The sequence below is a fragment of the Lucilia sericata genome, unplaced genomic scaffold, assembly GCF_015586225.1.
Source record: "Lucilia sericata isolate MDLA Ls3-8-SP2 unplaced genomic scaffold, ASM1558622v1 Contig001054F_arrow, whole genome shotgun sequence".
NCBI classification, from domain to species: Eukaryota; Metazoa; Arthropoda; class Insecta; order Diptera; family Calliphoridae; genus Lucilia; species Lucilia sericata.
Genome location: NW_023995032.1, coordinates 64,174 through 86,611, shown reverse-complemented (window position 1 = coordinate 86,611; position 22,438 = coordinate 64,174). Strand labels below are relative to the sequence as shown.

Sequence of the window (22,438 nt, the reverse complement as noted above, 5' to 3'; positions counted from 1 at the left end):
AAACTATAGACTAGACTATAGACTAGACTAAAGACTAGACTAAAGAATAGACTACATACTATACTATATACTAGTTAAGTCTATAGTCTAGTCCATAGATTATAGACTTAACTATAGATTAGACCATAGACTAGACTATAGACTAGATTATAAACTAGACTATAGACTTGTTTATAGTCAAGATTATAGACTAGACTATAGACTATAGAGTAGACTATAGACTTGACTATAGTCTAGAATATAGACTAGACTATAGATTAGACTATAGACTAGACTATAGACTAAACTATAGACTAGACTTTAGACTATATTATATACTAAACTATGGAATATACTATAGACTATACTATTGACTATAGATTAGACTATCTATAATACCATAGACTAGACTATAGACTAGATTATAGACTAGACTTTAGAGTAGACTTTAGACTGGACTATACTATACTATACTATACTATAGACTATGTGTTAGACTATAGACTAGATTATAAGCTAGACTATCAACTGCACTATATGCTATAGATTAGACTACGTATTAAACTATAGGCCTGATTATAGAATATACTATAGATTAGATTATGGACTAATCTATAGTCTAGATTATTGGATGGACTATATGCTGAACTAGACTATACATTACAGAATATAGTCCTGTTAGTTTATTTCTAATATTTGTTGAAACTTCTTAAAAAAATTGTTTAACTTCTCAATGTAAAAAAAGTTTGTTTCTTCAAAAAACCAAAAAAAAAAAATATTATAAACAAACTAAAACCCCTTTGTAAATCTGTAAATATTTTATTATATAGTATTTAATAAACCTTAAACTAAAAAAATAAAGTTTTTAAAATTTTAGCTACTAAATTCTTAAATTCTAATAAATGTTTTATGTTGAAACACAAAAATAAACGAAACTTTCGAATTTAATTATTTTTTTTATATATAAAATAATTTATTTTAACTATTTTTTTTTATAAATTTATTTAAAGAAATTAATAAAATAAGTGTAATTTTTTATATTTTTTCTTTTTTTTTATTATTTGTTTATGTTTAATGTCTGTAATATATGGAAAATTGTAATTAAATTGTTAAATGTAATAATTATTTAATTGTGTGTGTGTGTTTAATATGTATGTTAAAAATCTTTTTTGTTAAATTGCAAATAAATTTTAAAAAAGTATCTTAATGTTTAAATGTAAATAATTATAAATTTAAAAATTAAGTCAAAATATATGCAAAAACTATTAAATATAATGATTTTTTTTGTCTTCTTTAAATTAAATGTTATTTAAAAGCAAGAAAAAATATAAATTGTATTAAACAGTTGCTAAAGTTGATAATATTACTTAGAAATCTATATAGAAACAAATGTATTTAATATACAGATCAAAAAATATAAATTAAATGGTTTAATAGCAAAGAAAACAAGTGAATAATGAAAAAACAGATTTAATAAAATTTAAACCAATTATAGCACAGTATAAAAGAAAAATACATTAAAAAAAATACATTATATTTGTGGTTTCTTTTTTCTTAAAAGTTTTAGAAAAAGTTTGTATGTATATTTTACTATTGGAAGATTTAGACTAGACTAACGGGTAGATTATAGACTAGACAATAGACTAGACTATAGACTGGACTATAGACTGGACTATAGACTAGACTATAGACTACACTATAGACTAGACTATAGACTAGACTAGACTATAGCCTACAGACTAGACTATAGACTAGACTATAGACTAGACTATAGACTAGACTATAGACTAGACTATAGACTAGACTATAGACTAGACTATAGACTACAGACTAGACTATAGACTAGACTATAGACTAGACTATAGACTAGACTATAGACTAGACTATAGACTAGACTATAGGCTATACTATAGACTAGACTACTAGACTATAGACTAGACTATAGACTAGACTATAGACTAGACTATAGACTAGACTATAGACTAGACTATACTATAGACTAGACTATAGACTAGACTATAGACTAGACTATAGACTAGACTATAGACTAGAGACTAGACTATAGACTAGACTATAGACTAGACTATAGACTAGACTATAGACTAGACTATAGACTAGACTATAGACTAGACTATAGACTAGACTATAGACTAGACTATAGACTAGACTATAGACTAGACTATAGACTAGACTATAGACTAGACTATAGACTAGACTATATACTAGACTATAGACTAGACTATAGACTAGACTATAGACTAGACTATAGACTAGACTATAGACTAGACTATAGACTAGACTACAGACTAGACTATAGACTAGACTATAGACTAGACTATAGACTAGACTATAGACTAGACTATAGACTAGACTATAGACTAGACTATAGACTAGACTATAGACTAGACTATAGACTAGACTATAGACTAGACTATAGACTAGACTATAGACTAGACTATAGACTAGACTATAGACTAGACTATAGACTAGACTATAGACTAGACTATAGACTAGAACTATAGACTAAACTAGACTAGAACTATAGACTAGACTATAGACCTGACTATAGACTAGACCTATAGACTAAGACTATAGACGAGACTATAGAACTAGACTATAGACTAGACTAAACTAGACTGTAGACTAGACTAGACTAGACTATAGACTAAGACTATAGACTAGACTATAGAACTAGACTATAGACTAGACTATAGACACTAGACCTATAGTACTAGACTATAGACTAGACTATAGACTAGACTATAGACTAGACTAATAGACTAGACTATAGACTAGACTATAGACTAGACTAATAGACTAGACTATAGAACTAGACTAATAGAGTAGACTAGACTATAGACTAGACTAATAGACTAGACTATAAGACTAGACCTATAGACTTAGACGATAGACTAGAACTATAGACTAGACTATAGACTAGACTATAGACTAGACTATAGACTAGACTAGACTAGACTATAGACTAGACATAAGACTAGACTATAGACTAGACTATCGACTAGACTATAGACTAGACTATAAGACTAGACTATAGACTAGACTATAGGACTAGACTATCGACTAGACTATAGACTAGACTATAGACTAGACTATAGACTAGACTATAGATAGACTATAGACTAGACTATAGACTAGGACTATAGACTAGACTATAGACTAGACTATAGACTAGACTATAGACTAGACTATAGACTAGACTATAGACTAGACTATGACTAGACTATCGACTAGACTAGACTACTATAGACTAGACTATAGACTAGACTATAGACTAGACTATAGACTAGACTATAGACTAGACTATAGACTAGACTATAGACTAGACTATTAGACTAGACTATAGACTAGACTATAGACTAGACTATAGACTAGACTATAGACTAGGACTATAGACTAGGACTATAGACTAGGACTATAGACTAGACTATAGACTAGACTATAGAACTCGGATATAGACTAGACTATGACTAGACTATAGACTAGACTATAGACTAGACTATAGACTAGACTATAGACTAGACTATAGACTAGACATAGACTAGACTATAGACTAGACTATAGACTAGACTATAGACTAGCACTATAGACTAGACTATAGATAGACTATAGACGAGATATAGACTAGATATAGACTAGACTATAGACTATAGACTAGACTATAGACTAGATACTAGACTATAGATGACTATAGACTATATAGACCTATGACAGCTATAGACTAGACTATAATAGACTATAGACTAGACTATAGACTAGACTATAGACTAGACTAAGACTAGACTAAGAATAGACTAGACTATAGACTGACTATAGACCTAGAACTATAGACTAGACTATGACTAGCTAGACTATAGACTAGACTATAGACTAGAGACTGATATAGACTACATAGACTATATAGACTAGACTATAGACTAGACTATAGATATAGGGACTATAACTAGATAAACTGGACTATAGACTGACTATTATAGACTAGACTATAGACTAGACTATATACGACTATAGACTAGACTAAGACTAGACTATAGATAGACTATAGACAGGACTATAGACTAGACAAGACTAGACTAGACTAGACTAAGACTAGACTATAGACTAGGACTTTAGACTAGACTATAGACTAGACTGTAAGACTACACTATAGACTAGACTATATACTACACTTAGGTCTAAAATTATTTCTTTTTTTTCTCACACAATCTTCCATCTCTGATTTTAGCAACACAAAACTATAAAAACACTGAACTTCATAAGTAACGTGTTGTTCTTGCTCTTTTTATATAAGCAAGCAAACCTTTAATTAAACAGTAATTTCACTTCTTTTCATTCAAATTTATTTCAAGACTTCTTTTTACGATATCTGGCAATACTACCCGGACAAATTATAACTGCTCTCAAGAATACCTTTGGAATTTAACTTTTTGTTATATAAACTAAACAATCTTTAAAATATATTTAATACTTTACAATATCTCTTGTTTTTTTAGATTCATCTAAGGAAGTATGAAGATTTTCAAACATGGATGTTATCAGTTATATATAGTTTAAGGTAAAAATAAAAATTTAATAATTCATTTGATTTTTTCCTAAAATTTATGCTAATATGTGAATCTTTTTTGCAGGCCATCCGAAACACCCCTTAACAAAACCATTAATATAATTAGTTGATAACTTAATTTCATAAAAGGCAATTATAATTGTATTGTTAATATTAATTACCAATGTATTAGTATTAAGTTTAAATATTAAATAAAGAAAAATTATTGAATATTTGTATTAAATTTTTTTAAAAGGCGTGGTAGTGATCCCACCATGATAACAGGTGCTGCCTTGCCTCATCATCATCATCAGCTACAACCATAAATACTCCATCCAGACTTCTAAGACCCAAGAACTAAAAATGCTAAGAATGATTTTTTTTTAAAAAGTAATTTTATAATATTTCCTTTATAAAGGCATTCTTCATTCATTGAACTTCCACTAAAATTATTCATTCATTCATCTTCATTACCTGTGAAAATCATCATCGCCACTGCTGTTTGTTTGTTGCTGACGTCATCAACAAAAAGTTGTGCAAAAATGTCCAACTTAAAATCTACTCAAAATTGATTTCTTAATACCAGGCTTACAGAATATGACAAAAGAGAGCAAGGAAATTACTTAAATTAAAACTCACAGCATACCTTTGGGATGTGAAAAGTATTTGAGTCACCTTATTTACATTTTCTACAACCGGATGACTCAAATACTTTTCTCATCCTAAAAGTATGTTATTAGTGGTAATTTAAAATTTTATTTGATTTATTTTCTCTGGCCTTGTAATAGAAACGAATTTCGTGTAAATTTCACTTTGGAATGACGTCAAAATTTGTAGGGTAGGTAAAAATTCGTTTTATGTGGCTTAGTGTGTATTAAATTGCACTTTTCCAATATAACTGAAAGTTTATTTACATTTCACAAATGTTTGTTTAGATTTAATGAAATTGATTTTAAAAATAGTAAACATTGAAATTATTTTAAACAATTGCTAATAATTTATAGACATAAGTAATTCAGTGCTATTTGTTATTAAACAAATTTTAGATAATAAATAAATAAAAAACTATTTCATTTTTATTTCAATGTTGGTTGTATAATATTATTAAGAAAAAGTTCTAATATGGACTAGAGTATAGATTAGACTAAAGACTAGACCATAGACAATGATAAGGACAAGACTAAGTAGATATGACTATGAAGTAGACTTTAGTCCGGAATCTAGACCAGGCTATAGACAATAATATAAATTATAAAATAGACTAGACTACAGACTAACCTTTAGACTAGACTATCGACTACATTATAGACTAGACTATAGACTACACTATAGACAGGACTATAGGCATGACTGTAGATTAGACTGTAGACCAGACTATAGATTAGACCAAAGACTACACTATAGACTGGACTATAGATTATACCATCAAACTGGACTGGTCTATATATTAGACCACACCAGAACTGATTAGACTATGTACTAGACAATAGACCAGTCTCTAGACTAGACTATTGACAGGGCAATAGACTGGACTATAGACAAAACAATAGACTATACTATAGACTAGACTAGACTGCAGACTTGATTATAAACTAGACTATAGATTAGACTATAAACAAGACTATATACAAGACTATAGACCAAAGTATAGACTAGACTACATATTAGACTATAAAATATACCAAAGAACAGACTATAGACCAAACTATAGACTAGGCTATATACTAAAGTATAGACAAAACTATAGACTATACTAGACTATAGACAAAACTATAGACTAGATCATAGACTAGCATGTAGACTACACTATTGACTGAACTATAGATTAGACTATAAACTGGACTACCAACAAGGCGATATACCGGATTATAGATTAGACTTTAAACTGGACTACAATCAAGACTGAAAATTATACTATAAACCAGACTATAGACTGTACCATAGACTAGAATATAGACTAGACTGTAGACTAGACTATAGACCAGACTATAGACTAGATCATGGGCAAAACTATAGACTAGACTGTAGGCAGTACTATATACTAGACTACAGAATAGACTATATACTTGACCACACAAGACTAGACTATGGATACTATTGACAGGACAATATACTGGAATATAGACTAGATTACAGACAAAACTGTAGATTAGACTAAAAAACAAGATTATAGAGAATACTACACAGAGAAAACAGATTCGTTGTCACAATCGAATTTGTTTCCAATCGAATTTGTTCGGTTGCATGTACTTCCACAAAAATTTATTGTAATTATCGAAAATTTCGTTCCATAACACTACTTTTTAGAACAAAGGTTGGTTGTTACTACCGAATTTTCAATTGAAGCCAGGGAAATTTTAGTTAGCGTAACTACTAATTTTTAAAAACAATTCGGTCATAGGAACCGAAACTATCAATATTAAGAACCAATTAAAATACATGTTTTTTATGTTTTTTTTTTTTTGTATTTACTGTTTATTTACTATTGTATAAATATTATCGATAAATTGAATTACACATATATGAACATATGAATATATCTTGAATATATACATATTTTGCAGAGATATGTGATAAGCTGTTATATGTTCCTTGTGATTGGCTACATCATCAAGCAACTTGTACTAATATATACAGTTTACCGCTTTCCTAAAATAAATGCAAATATGTACATCTTGATGTTTGAAATAATCTTGAAATTTGTTTACTAAATTCATCCTGTATTTTTGCCAACTGCATGGTCAAATTATGCCCTCATACAAATGTACGACGAAATTGTATCAAACATTATCTGCACAGTATCTGAAAACAGAACAAAGGATTTTTCTAAAAATTTTTTTAAAGAAATAGTTTCGATTTTCTTACCATAACGTCTATGCGATTTCTGGGTACAGACTTCCTTGGGTACTTGGGGTTGCTGGCCAATTTCAAGGTCGTAGGTCTGCGGAAATGTACGTTTGTTCTTACTTTACGTACACGGGTACTTAAAGCGTCCTTGATAATATTGTTCTGGGGCTTTTTAGGCTTTAGCAAAGCTACAGCCTTAGCATTCGAGGAGAATTTGTGCTTCTTACCAGCAGCAGCCTTCTTTTTGCTATTCTTAGTTTTTGGCTTAGCCTTAGAGGCAACTTTCTGTGTAAGAGTGGCTTTCTTGACAACTGGTTTTTAGTAGCAGCAGCAGACCTTTTAGCTTGATCCGGCTTTGCTGCACTTTCCTTTTTGCGAGCGGCAGAAGCAGTAGCCGAAGCCTTCTTCTCTTGTTTCTTATCACCAGGCTTGGCAGCGGTTTTTCGGTTAGCTTTGAAATTTAAGATTATCAATATTTAAAAAATGCTTGTAGGTATGGACACACAGCGTTCTGAAATTAAACATGTGATGTTTTTTTTAAATTTTATACATGGAAACAATTTTTACTTACAATTTCTTTTAAAAATCTGCAAAACTTCTATTTATTTTCAATTTTTTATTTTATTTGTAAATGTTTGTTCTTTTTTATTTCTTTATTATTTTAGTACTAAATATTTTTAAATGTCAAGTAAACTAACCATTTCTATATTGAATTCGATTGGAAATACCGAATTAGATTTTATTGTAATAAATATCGATTTTTTCGGTTGGAAATACCGAATTATTCTCTGTTTTATTAATATAACCGAACTTTCTATACTTTTAATTGAAGTATGTGGGTGCCACAACTAAAAACAAATGTTTGGCATTAATAAAAAGATGTAAACAAAATTGTGATTACAAGTACTGATATTTACAGTTGAAGCAAATAATTGTATATTTAATTCGGTCTTGCTAAATGACATAATTAAAATAACCGTTTATAAAGCTCAAGTTGGTTAGATTAACTGAATGTATAGTTACGCGAACCTTAGTTCGATTACAGTTTTGTTTTTTCAGTTGTAATTATATAAAATATGTTGAAAGTATTGTTTTTTAATAACTACAACTAATATTCTTTTATAGTAAATAAATAATTGCAACTGTGACCGATTTCCAACCAATCATTTTTCTGTGTGTATATATTAGACTGTAGACCAAACTATATTATATACAAAAATATAGACAAGACTATAGACTATACCATAAACTAGACTACAAACAAGACTATATAATAGTCTATGGACTAGACTATATACTAGACCAGACTAAAGTATAGACTGGGCTATAGACAATACTGTAGACTAGTCCATAGACAAGCATGTAGGCTACACTATTGACTGGACTACATATTACACTATAAACTGGACTATGGACAGGACTATATACTGGACTACAAACAAGACTATATACTAGACTATAAACTAGATCATACTTGACCTGACTAGACAATAGACAACACTATAGACTATAGTCTAGTCTAGACTGTACTGTAGAATGGATCATAGAATATGATATAGACAAGACTATAGAATACACTAAGTAGATATGACTATGAAGTAGACTATAGTCCGGAATCTGGCCAAGACTATAGACAAGACAATGAACTACACTATAGACTAGACTATGGACTAATTTTAAGACTAGACTATATACTAGAATATCAACTGGACAATAGACTAGAATATATACTACACTAGACTGTAGACAAGACTATGGACTAGACTAGACTGTTTTGTCTAGTATATAGTCTAGTCTGTAGTATAGTATATAGTACTGCATATATACTATACTACAGACTAGACTATATACTAGACCAAACAAGACCAGACTAGACTATAGACTGGACAATAGACTAGACCGTAGACAAGACTATAGACTATACTAAATATTAGACTACAGATTAGACTATATATTAGACTATAGACAAAACTATAGAAAATACTGTATATTAGACTATAGAACAGATTATAGACCAAATTATATGCTAGATTACATATTAAACTAAGGACTTGTCTATATACTGGTATATAGACAAGACTAAATATTATAAACAAGACTGTGTTCTAGGCTAGAGACTATACTATAGACAAGAATATAGACTAGAGTATAGACAAGACTATAGATTAGACTATAGACATGACTATAGAATAAACTATAGACTATACTATAGACTAGACTATAAACTATAATATATGTAGTGTAGGCTATAGGCTAGACTATAGATTATACTATAGACCAGTAGAGAGTAAATATACAGTTATCATAGCATCCGAAATATGATTTGCAATACTTGTGACCTTACTTCCCTAGGAAGTTCTGTTATACTGTACAGATGTCACTGAATTGACATGCCTTCGCCAAGATATTGAAAATTCCACATCCCGTTGTATTCATACAAATGACAATTGCTTACATTCAGTCAGTTGCGGGTGTCCTTAATTAAAAACGTATCAATTTATTCTTATATTAAAATTTATTTATTAATTATCGTGGAAAACTATAATTAAAAAATATATATCATTATTATACAATATCGTTTTTTTGTTTTGTTTTAAGTTTTAATTATAAAATATCAATAAATAAGCAAAAGAAATGCATTGAAATCTAAAAAGGAAATACAAGTACATAGTTATATAAGAAATGTAATAAGTTTTCTTGTTGTTTTTTATGCATTCAAAAAGTGGGCAGTTAAATGGAACTAGAATCATTAGGAGACATGATTTGAAAAGTGATAGTTTAGAAAGAAAAGTAGGAAAATTATTTTACTAACAAATACATATGTATGTAGTTACAAACACCATTTCAAGAAAATAGTTAAGTAGGGAAAATGAAAATGATTTTTTTTTTGTTACTTATATAGCTTAAAGGAAATGGTGTAAGAGTTTATGGTTTTTTTATATATAGTTATTATATAAAGTGCATACATAATAAGTCTTTAATGTTTATAACAAATATTTTTTTATATAAAAAAAAAAATTATAATAAAATTAACATGGAGTAACTAAAATTCCTTCTCTTTTCTTGACGTTTAATGCTTAAGAAACTTTAAGATAATAATTTAAAATTATTTACATTTTCTTTTTGTTTTAAGAAAATTATTTAATTAAAGTGAAATGTAATTTTCTTACTTATAATAACAATTTATTTTATGTACATTAATTATATATAAAATTTATTATAATTACCTAAGTTTGAAAGAAATTAAGTAAACATTTCGTTTTATACTTTTAAGCCTCCGTTTTAAGGGACTCGAATGTCTACTTTAACTAATGGCGGACATGTTGGATTTTGTTGTGGTTTGTAGTTTCTTTCATTTTTTTAAAATTATTTTCTAAGTTTAAAGTTTAAGTTTCGTGTTAAAGTGTTTTTTGTTTTGTTTTGTTGCCTTAAATTTACAATGATGCTATGAAGGGTGTAAGATCGGGGAATTTGAATAGATTTTGAGGCCTTGAGCGTTGTACACGTGAGGGTGGTACTTGTGATTGACGTGACTGGGCATTGAAATTGCCATTTTGACCATTGAGGTAAATACCACATTGTGAATTGCAGACTTCATCGCGTAGAATAGCTTCTTTAGGCCATTGTCTAATCAGTTGACCACAATCGGTAATGCGCAGAGAAGCACATTGGGCCTAAGTTTAGAAAGACAAAAAAAAAAGATTAATACATGTTGTTAGGAAGATATTGTATAATAAACTTACTCCTTCTGTGGAACAAACACAGCTGGTACAGGGTGAGGGGAAGGCAGATTCTCCTACTCTCACATGACGATTGCCAATTTGACAGCCTTGAACATTTTCCCGCCAAGCACTCAAATCAATTTGAGGCATAGAGTGACAAGGTACACGAGGATTTCTGGAATTAGACGTAAAACGATATTGAGTTAACAAAATTTCTCCATCCAAAATGGTTTATTCTTAAACTTACAAGAAGTTACTGGGCAAATCGAATGCAGCACGTTGCATATCACCGGGAATTTCCAAATTTTCACAGGTTATCTTAGCCAAGGTGGTCTTACGTATTTCAGCCAATTGGGCTTCAGTAAATTTAACTTCAGGATTTTGATTTTCATACCTTTAACATAAACCTTTAATGAATTTCATTCTTTAGATTTGCAAATTTTCTAAAACTCACCAGAATCTATCACATTTTCTCAACTGTCTGAATTGTATACCAATGATACAGGCCAATGTGGGTCCTACCAAACCGCCTTGTAAAGGTCTTTCGGTCATAGCGCCAGGGAATAGATCAATATCATCAACAGTAGGATAGATTTTCTTGAAACGATTAATAACTTCAGTGGGAATTTCACGACTTAAATCGTTCCAGTTCGAGGCTCTCTTCAAATTACACAAAGCACGATAGTTGTTATAAGAAGGTAGACCATGATCACGACCTAAAACAGAAAACAAATTGTTAAGACGTTTTCATTTGAGTATTTAGTGCGGGTTATAAACCAGATTACGATTCAGCCTATAGGCCAGACTATAGATTAGACCAGAGTCAAGACTATAGGCTAGACGGTATTCAAGTCTATCGGCTAGAATCTAATCCAACCTACAGTCGAGACAATATACTATAGTCTACATTATAGACTTGACTGTAGGCCAGACTATAGACTTGACTATAGGCCAGACTATAGCCTAGACTATAGTCCAGACTATAGAGTAGAATATAGCCCAGATTATAGACATAGTGAAGTCTATAGTCTGGGCTATATTCTTCGTGCGGACCAGAGTATGGTCCAGACTATAGACTAGACTTTAGTCCAGACTATATACTACAATATAGTCTATACTATAGACTAGAATATAGATAATCCGATCCGGATATTTTTAGGTCACATTCAACTTACCTCTTTGAATATTCAACGCAATCAAATCGACACCGGAGAAGGGAATCTTGCGATCTTCGAACAAATGGTTAGTAACTTCACCGGTAATAAATTGATCCAATGTTTCCATGGGAGTAGCCACCAAACCGCGCATAATTTCATCAATAATGCCAGGCTTCATTAAAGAAAAAATATAACAACAAATTAATAAAATTGTTCTGAAATCTTTAATTCTTTCCCTCAAATAATCACCTGCAATAAAGCATCCATTCTAAAGAAACCATCACGCAACAAAATTGGAGGATCGACGGGTTGATGCTGAGGACTCAAACGAGGAATATGAGGTCTCAACAGCGAGTGACCAATACGGAAGGCAGCGGTAGCAAATTCATTGAAGATAATGGGTGAACATGAAGGATTGTAATCCTTGTAATAACCTTGTGGCAACAATTTCAAACCATACAAATTGACGGCATTCCAACTGAGAATACGTGGCAGGAACTCATTGAAAGTCAAATGTTGAACTTGGGCACTAACAATACGTCTAGCATGATGATACAATTGATCGCCGGTCCAATGGGGATTAACACCTCTCAAGCCCTCAACAATACGATTGTGTTCACGCAAGAAGATAGTGTGAATGGCGGTAAGACCTGGCTGTTCGGATGAACGTTCATCACCGGCAATAAAGCAGAGATTGCTGCGTGATTTACATTCGGGATTGCTATTAGTTTGGGGCAACAATTCCTTGCCTCTTACAGGATGGATGGTAGAGTTCAAGCGACCATTGAAGCCACGCAATTTGTTAGCCAAACAGGGGTTTTCACCATAGACCATAGAAGCATCCAAAAAGTGAGTATTTTGATTGACTTGATCACGAGGACCCAAAGTCAATTGTCCAGGCAGAGATCTCATAGAGGGGAAACACAAACGTTCGCCACTGGTAACATTCACTTCAGGATAATAGTAGTCGCCGGCTGGCACAGGGAAGGGATTACATTCCGGATGTACGGTTTGCTTAGAATCACATCTTCTGCAGCTGGGAATAGATTCGTGGAAACCTTTATGGATGGGTGTCAAAGTCAAATCGTGATCCAAGAATTGAGCATACTGCATCACCATTAAAGAGTAACGGGTATGCAAGTTGGAAATATCAGGATGAATAACAGTGGAAATAGTTCTGGGATTAGGAAGAGGAGCTCCAGTAACAGCCAATAGTCTAGGTTTGGAAATACCATCATCATATTGAGCAGGCAAAAGGCGAGAGAAGGTTGTCAAAGATTTACCCCAGTTGGGATTGCGCAAATTGTTACAGTAACCGGTAAAAGTACGGAAGGGTGTAGTAGTATCACAGGCTACTGGTGGATCATCACATTCGGTTTTGACTGGGCGATTTTGTAAGAAGCTATTAATATCAATGGTTTGCAAAGTTTCGGTCAACTCATTGCGATTGAAGTGCAAGCCAGAATCAAAGACTTGACGTTTACGTCTATTAATGGAGGTCAAAGTATTCAAAATCTCATTGGAAGCCAATTCGAACATCAACGAAGAGTTAGCCAGCAATAAAGCATTGCGGCTAGCCTTGCTGAAAGAAGCGGCCACACCATCCGGAGATTTGGCGCTAATGCCACCCTCTAAATTTAAGATAGAGTACAAATAAATAAACTATTTTATGGAAAATTTTAAATTTTAACTTACGTGCCATCCAGGATTCATACTCAAAACGTTTACGTTCTTCCAATTCCATCTTAGCTCTTTCGACAGCAGCCTCCAAGAGTTCAGGATTCAGTTCACTCATAACTTCCTTGACTACAGGTTCAATTTCAACATGTTCTATGGATTCTTCTTCCTCGGGATTATTCAACCAGGGACGTAAATCAAATTTATGGATTTGATCACATTTCAACAAAGTATTCCTATAGGATAAAGAACAAACCTTTTAATAAAGATATCAAATGTTTTAAATTTTCCCCAAAACTTACAAGAAATTATCTTCTCTAATGAAGGCCTTCGATTGGGCCTCATGCACTTGATTAGAAGCACACAACAAGCCAGACAAAGAGGTCTGTCTGATAGCCTTCAACTGATCCAAAGTGAAAGAGGAGGGAGGCAAATCATTTTCATACCAGAAACGATCAGTTTTCTTAAGTTGTTCAAATTGCAAAGACAACAAACAGGAAATAGTGGGACCAAACAAGGCACCTACAGCAGGATCTTCCAAGAGAGCACCCGTCAACAAATCCACATCATTGGCTGTTTGATAAATATCCCTCAAAGTGGTAATGTGTTCTTCGGGAATCCGTGAGTGTTTGTGCAAATTGTCAAAGGTGATATTGGCATTATCAGAGAAACGTTTCTCACACAAATCCAAAGCCTCGACATAGGAAGGAATACCATGATCACGGGCACGATGTATAGCCAAAGCTAAATCAGTCCAGCCTTCTTTGTTGGCGGTGGCGGGTATCAAAGATTTTTGCAAAGCAGCTACGGACAATAATTGCGAAGAGGACATGGTATAGGAGAGCTAATGATATAAATGGAGAGGATTACAATTTGAACAAGCATATAGATTTTATAGAAAGTTACCATTTCGGGAGGATACATGGTCAAAAAGGCAGGCATAGCGCTGGTAGCAAATTCATTATAAATACCACCACGATTTGTACTGGAATAGTTGGTCGAGTGTTTTTCAGCAGCAAGTCTGAAATATTAAAAAAAAACAATTTTAATGAAATTGGTTGCCCACATGTTTTATATTAGTTAGTTAGTTAGTTAGTTTGAAAGGAGGATGTATATACATCAAATCCGAAGAAATACACCTAGGCCTCTATCGGGCCTGTTGTGCGCTCCTTATCCAGTGCCTCAGGTGGGAATCGAACCCACCACCTCCGGTCTACCAGACTAGAACACTAACCACTAACCTACCGGAGGCCACTGTTTTATATTAAAGATCATATCAAAATTTTCCTTCGAGAAACTGAATTTCACAGTTAATGTTGCAACTCACCTTAAACCTTCTTTGGCTGTTGTTTCTTGACCCAAAACCAAGGGCAAAAATTCATTATAAGTAATATGTTGAATTTGAGCAGTTATAATGCGTTTAGTTTCCAAAAATACATCCTCCTCGGACCAGTCCGAATTCAAATGAGCCAATTGTTCGGCAATTTGATTGTGTTCTTGCAATAAAGCACGATGCAAAGCACCAGTGGCACCTGGAACTGTGCAATATTTACAAGCATGTACCTTAACACCACCACTAATAAAAGTGCGAATTTCCTGATAATCTTGCAAAGTGGAACCATACAAACCACTGGCATCAATATAGGCCGAAGCTACATTCATTTGTTCACGTTTATCTAATGAAAAGAAAAGAGAAACATATTAGAAAGGGAGGGAAGAAGGGAAATAAATTAAAGCTAACTTACGTTTAGAGCAAGATTCTGAATCATAACCGGGAGCAGAACGTCTATATTCCTTACAATCCGCACCAGAACGTACATAGCATTGTTCAACTTCACGTGGATTACGTTCCGTGGAAGACTTACAACATTTACCTTCCATGGGCAATTGACTGACCTCTATCAAATCATTGGCCAACAATTGACCCCAGGCCGGTAACATAGCGGTAATATGAGGATGTCTGACTTCGGGATCAATATGTTTTTGCAATTGTTCAATGACGAACTCAGCATCGGGTAAAGCATGGGTACCATGCGAACTTCTAGGCTGGCTAATGCCATCGGCATAGTCAGGCGCCAACAAACGTAGGAAAACATCACCACGAGCACCCCATTTACGATGCGATACATTATTACATTCACCAGTAGGCAAACGATATTTACTCGGTGGGCAAACATCATAAGTGGTGGCAGTGGCGCTCTCTACTTGATCATCATCGCAGGCGGTTAAAGAGCGTGCTCTCTCAAGCTGCAAAGCTTTAAGCGCAATAGGTTCGAGATCTTCTGGGGTGCGTAGCAGATGTACGGGAGCGCATAAACACCTAAAAGAGGAAAAAGAGAGCAGAGAGAGAAAGAGAGAATAAGTTAAAATGTATTTGTTTGGATAACGACAGGATGTACATAGTTAAAAGTCTAAACAATGATTAAGTAAATTGTTGGGTAATGACAGAGATTGTTGAAATATATGATAAAGTACAGTGGGCTTTAAAGCATAACTTTTCAAATGTAATGTTTGATAAAAAGTGTTGTATATCGAATCTTTTGTCATGTTGTAGTTGCAATAAAGAATTTGGTTTATTTAGTATGTTTACCACTGTGCCTTCTAAGTTGTTGCACAATCATAGAAGAAGCTCTTCAGTAATAAGCCAAAAAGCAACAATGGTTTTATGTAATTTATGTATGTTTATAAATACAAAATAAAATTTAAATAAATTCTTAACAACAACCACAATAGGTTCTAGGACAAATTACTACTACATATGTTGTACACACAATCCGACAAAATTCAATCCAAAAAATTCAAGTATAAAAATTAAGAAATATTTAATTATAGTAACATCATTTTAAAGAACAACTAACAGTTTTTTTATTTTTAACTTGACCTTAAAAACTAAGATTAATTGTAAACTAAAAGATTTGGAAGTTGAAAAAAAGCCCCTTAGAGGAAATGACATATGAAAATGATTAAAAGCCTATGTTTAATAAATTATAATTCTTTTATTTATTTGAAAATAATTGTGAATTCTTTTGTTATAAGTTGTTGCTGTTTTTTTTTGCCATAAAAGCTAAACTAAACTAGAGAATAGAAATCAAATGGTCCGCAACCATATCCGGTTTAATTTCGTATTATAAGCTTAAAACAACAAAGGTTAATTAAATTGTTTAACAAATTAACAAAAGAATACCAAACATTTTTTCATTTTAATATCAATTAAATTTGTCTTAAATTATATCCCTAGAAAAGAAATTTATTTATATTATAAAACTAAATTTTCTTTATATTCATTAAATTAAATTAATTTTTAATTGTTTATTATTTTTGTTAATAAAATTCAATGTCTTTTTTATTTGCTTCTGCATTACTTTCCTTCTAATGAATGCATTTTTAATTAGAAAATTTATTTTATTAACCTTTATTTGTTTAATACAATTCTCCCACTACATAGTTGCAAGTTTATTGAGAATTTTGTTTAATTATTTTATTGAAATGCGTCACGTTTTTTAGGCACGAGTATAAATAACAACAAATTTTTTGTTTCTGATTTCAAACAAATTTTAATTTAATTTGAATTCTAATTTAGGCTGGTAATTAAGTAATAATAATTGTTTGATTACTTACAATAGAAATTATAGAAATAAAAATAATTATCAGCTAAATAAGAAATATTTCAATTTAAAATTAATATTGATGTAATATTAATTTTAGGTAAATTATATAAAATTTAAATTTAATTAGAAATAATAACCGTATTTAAAATGCTAAAACAGCTAAGTCCAATTTAAAAGAAATTTACCAAAAAGGACTAATATATTAGTTTAATATTAGTTTAGTACACAAAAGCAAGAACAAATCTACACTCTATAGTATAAAGCCTAGTCTATAGTCTAGTATATAGTCTAGTCTATAGTCTAGACTATAGTCTGGACTATAGTCTAGTCTATAGTCTAGTCTATAGTCTAGTCTATAGTCTAGTCTATAGCCTAGTCTATAGTCTAGTCTATAGTCTAGTCTATAGCCTAGTCTATAGCCTAGTCTATAGTCTAGTCTATAGCCTAGTCTATAGTCTAGTCTATAGTCTAGTCTATAGTCTAGTCTATAGTCTAGTCTATAGTCTAGTCTATAGTCTAGTCTATAGTCTAGTCTATAGTCTAGTCTATAGTCTAGTCTATAGTCTAGTCTATAGTCTAGTCTATAGTCTAGTCTATAGTCTAGTCTATAGTCTAGTCTATAGTCTAGTCTAGTCTAGTCTATAGTCTAGTCTATAGTCTAGTCTATAGTCTAGTCTATAGTCTAGTCTATAGTCTAGTCTATAGTCTAGTCTATAGTCTAGTCTATAGTCTAGTCTATAGTCTAGTCTATAGTCTAGTCTATAGTCTAGTCTATAGTCTAGTCTATAGTCTAGTCTATAGTCTAGTCTATAGTCTAGTCTATAGTCTAGTCTATAGTCTAGTCTATAGTCTAGTCTATAGTCTAGTCTATAGTCTAGTCTATAGTCTAGTCTATAGTCTAGTCTATAGTCTAGTCTATAGTCTAGTCTATAGTCTAGTCTATAGTCTAGTCTATAGTCTAGTCTATAGTCTAGTCTATAGTCTAGTCTATAGTCTAGTCTATAGTCTAGTCTATAGTCTAGTCTATAGTCTAGTCTATAGTCTAGTCTATAGTCTAGTCTATAGTCTAGTCTATAGTCTAGTCTATAGTCTAGTCTATAGTCTAGTCTATAGTCTAGTCTATAGTCTAGTCTATAGTCTAGTCTATAGTAGTCTATAGTCTAGTCTATAGTCTAGTCTATAGTCTAGTCTATAGTCTAGTCTATAGTCTAGTCTATAGTCTAGTCTATAGTCTAGTCTATAGTCTAGTCTATAGTCTAGTCTATAGTCTAGTCTATAGTCTAGTCTATAGTCTAGTCTATAGTCTAGTCTATAGTCTAGTCTATAGTCTAGTCAATAGTCTAGTCTATAGTCTAGTCGATAGTCTAGTCTATAGTCTAGTCTATAGTCTAGTCTATAGTCTAGTCTATAGTATAGTCTATAGTCTAGTCTATAGTCTAGTCTATAGTCTAGTCTATAGTCTAGTCTATAGTCTAGTCTATAGTCTAGTCTATAGTCTAGTCTATAGTCTAGTCTATAGTCTAGTCTATAGTCTAGTCTATAGTCTAGTCTATAGTCTAGTCTATAGTCTAGTCTATAGTCTAGTCTATAGTCTAGTCTATAGTCTAGTCTATAGTCTAGTCTATAGTCTAGTCTATAGTCTAGTCTATAGTCTAGTCTATAGTCTAGTCTATAGTCTAGTCTATAGTCTAGTCTATAGTCTAGTCTATAGTCTAGTCTATAGTCTAGTCTATAGTCTAGTCTATAGTCTAGTCTATAGTCTAGTCTATAGTCTAGTCTATAGTCTAGTCTAGTCTAGTCTAGTCTATAGTCTAGTCTATAGTCTAGTCTATATTCTAGTCTATAGTCTAGTCTATAGTCTAGTCTATAGTCTAGTCTATAGTCTAGTCTATAGTCTAGTCTATAGTCTAGTCTATAGTCTAGTCTATAGTCTAGTCTATAGTCTAGTCTATAGTCTAGTCTATAGTCTAGTCTATAGTCTAGTATATAGTCTAGTCTAAGTCTAGTCTATAGTCTGGTCTATAGTCTAGTCTATAGTCTAGTCTATAGTCTAGTCTATAGTCTAGTCTATAGTCTAGTCTATAGTCTAGTCTATAGTCTAGTCTATAGTCTAGTCTATAGTCTTGTCTATAGTCTAGTCCATAGTCTTGTCTATAGTCTAGTCCATAGTCTGGTCTATATTCTACTCTATAGTCTCCAATACAGACTATACACTGGTCTTGTCAATATTATGGTCTTTAGTCTCGTCTATAGATTATTTTCTTGTAATATTTTAAATTACTAATTAAATTAAGTAAAAATAATTTTACAAGTAATTTTTTACAAAAGAAATTCCCTTCTCTAAAAACATTTCGTAACAAATTACATATAAATTACATAATAAATTGTTCAAAGCATTAAATAAAATAAAAAAGCTTTCGTTTACGATATTTTATGGGCAACATTAAATTGAGATTAATAACGACTAATAACTTATTTAGTTAAATAAATATGAAATAATAGCAAATTAAATAAAACCATAAACTAGAGTATATAAATATTTTGTTTACTAAACGAAAAAAAAAACGAAAGACTTAAGCAATAAGCATTGCTCTAGACAGACGGACAGTTAACCAAGGTGCTGGTACTAGCACCAGCCAGCAGCAACGTTTTAAGTTTCCACAGTGGGGCAGAATGGAAATTTTTTGGAAATAAATCTGGCATTTCTAAACGGCTGATCCGATCGGGATAAAATTTGGCGTGAGCGTAGCCAAGGAGTATTCGAGTTTAAGTTTTGAAGATGAACCCTGCAGATGACCCAGGGACGGCGCTGTGGCGGCTCAAAGTAGGGTACCTACGACATGTAAAATTTTTAAACTCGTGCCATTTTTTTGTTTTTCACCCAAATACAAAGATTTTTATATTTTGTGAAAGCGCTCGACGAGATCTTGAAAAAACATGCTTGGACATACTACTTATCTCTTATAATATCCGAGTTATAGGCATTTAAAAATTTAGTGATACAAAATTTACCATACCTTGGTCCGCCTTTTTTTGAATACCGGGCGTAATTTTGGACCAAATGGACTCAATTTTTTCTTGTTAGTTAGACAACAAAATTTCCAATAATATACAAAAAATTTCAGATCAATATCGTTTACAGATCCAAAAATATACGTTTTTTAATTTAAAAATTCAAAAAATTTTAGATTTTTGGCGTTTTTTTGCCAAAAATGTGTCTTAACTCTTTTATTAATAAAATAAATTTTTTATTAACATATAACAATTTTATAGTTTTCTAAAAGGTATCTTTACGCAGAACGCTTTGGCGTAAAAAACTTGTCCTATTTTTTGAAAATGTTGCCACTGCGTCCTTCCGAATATGACCTATTTTTTATCAAAACTTCAACTTTGGGCGACATGTTCTAAAATCCCAAAGCTGGGATCAGAAAACTGAAAGCAGTTTTGGAAACCTCAATATGTTTTCTATTTACTCCAAAAGTATTTTCCCAGCCCTGAAAGAAATGTGGACCCTATGGGCAAAAAAATAAAAAATCCCATTTTTGGGATTTTCATTCCTATTTTTGGGAATTGCGGGATGCCCTTTGACCTTTTCAATTTTTTTTTTGCATATTCTTATTTGAAATGACAAATTTAACAAGCGTTGAAAATTTCATTGAGTTTTGTTCATAAATAAAGATTTTGTCATATATTACATATTTGTTAAATTTCTAAAACTATGATTTATATCAACATTTTAATAGGATCGCAGATAGCTACAACAATTTAGTCCATATTTATCCCTTAATATCATTTTTTAGTTAGATATGGAAATTCTCGACCCTTTACAAAAAATTTCAAGCCAATATCTCAATTACATTCAAAAATATGTTCATTTAAACCTGTGTCCTTTAATTTCATCTTTTTCATATTTTAGTATTAAGTATGACAGCACATATTTAAATCTTATATTTACCTATTTTCTATTTGTTTGCTTATCCTTATAATTGAAAGGTCCTATTATGCTTAAATTTTCAAAAATTTATAACTATTTTTTACCTAAATTTTTTCGACAGATCATTTCGTTCTGTTTCGTTTATGATCATGTAGGTAAAAATGTACAGGTAATGATAATCTGGGGCATCTGCAGGGTTCATCTTCAAAACTTAAACTAGAATACTCCTTGGCTACGCTCACGCCAAATTTTATCCCGATCGGATCAGCCGTTTAGAAATGCCAGATTTATTTCCAAAAAATTTCCATTCTGCCCCACTGTGGTTTCTAAAACTGCAAAAGTGCCTTAATTTAAACTAATAACAGGGGTTTTATTTACTTAAATACATAATTTATGAAACATTTATTATAAAGTGTTTTTTTAACTTTAATTTTTTATAAAAATTATAGAAGTGCTAATAGTGCTGTTTTAACAAATAAACGAAGAGTTTAGAAATTATAGGTTAAACATTAATTTTTGATTTTTTAATATTTTACATTTATAAAGGGTGCTGTTAATTTAAAAGTAGATTTTCTATGTTGTTTATTTAATTAACTTATAAAGTTTAACAAATTGCTCAACATTTGTTAAATATGTATTTTGTTTTATTTTAAAAATTATATTTGGCAATCTGGCTTTTTAATGAATATTCATTTAATGTTTAATTTATAACAATAAAATTAAGTGGCTGGCATATTTTATTTTCTTTGCTCATTGAGTTTAAATAAAATCAATAAATTTGTTAATAATTATGCAATTTTATTTTTATTTCATTGATAGATACATTAAAAAGCCGGATATTGTGTGTGTGTTAAATGTTTTCTTAATTTGGTAAGTTTTATTTTTAAATACCAAAATTATCAAATTGAGCGGGTATTTTTTTTAATATTTTTGGTTTAAACTATAAATTCCAA

General features: G+C 31.4%; 1 protein-coding gene and 1 pseudogene across 1 annotated transcript in view; both read right to left on the bottom strand.

The window, feature by feature from the left end:
• Nucleotides 1-7,106: 7,106 nt before the first annotated feature.
• On the bottom strand, nucleotides 7,107-8,352 carry LOC119609747 (annotated as a pseudogene).
• A 1,537-nt stretch (nucleotides 8,353-9,889) lies between these two features.
• Nucleotides 9,890-22,438, bottom strand: part of LOC119609748 — a 66,128-nt gene continuing 53,579 nt past the window's right edge. The window contains exons 2-12 of the mRNA XM_037964651.1: nucleotides 15,689-16,263; nucleotides 15,271-15,619; nucleotides 14,850-14,964; nucleotides 14,246-14,787; nucleotides 13,962-14,179; nucleotides 12,516-13,897; nucleotides 12,285-12,438; nucleotides 11,564-11,825; nucleotides 11,357-11,503; nucleotides 11,131-11,284; nucleotides 9,890-11,061 (exon numbers count right to left, since the gene is read on the bottom strand). Of these exons, the coding sequence (XP_037820579.1) occupies nucleotides 10,822-11,061; nucleotides 11,131-11,284; nucleotides 11,357-11,503; nucleotides 11,564-11,825; nucleotides 12,285-12,438; nucleotides 12,516-13,897; nucleotides 13,962-14,179; nucleotides 14,246-14,787; nucleotides 14,850-14,964; nucleotides 15,271-15,619; nucleotides 15,689-16,263 (4,138 nt within the window). The 3' untranslated portion in view covers nucleotides 9,890-10,821. The remainder of the gene's footprint in view (nucleotides 11,062-11,130; nucleotides 11,285-11,356; nucleotides 11,504-11,563; nucleotides 11,826-12,284; nucleotides 12,439-12,515; nucleotides 13,898-13,961; nucleotides 14,180-14,245; nucleotides 14,788-14,849; nucleotides 14,965-15,270; nucleotides 15,620-15,688; nucleotides 16,264-22,438) is intronic.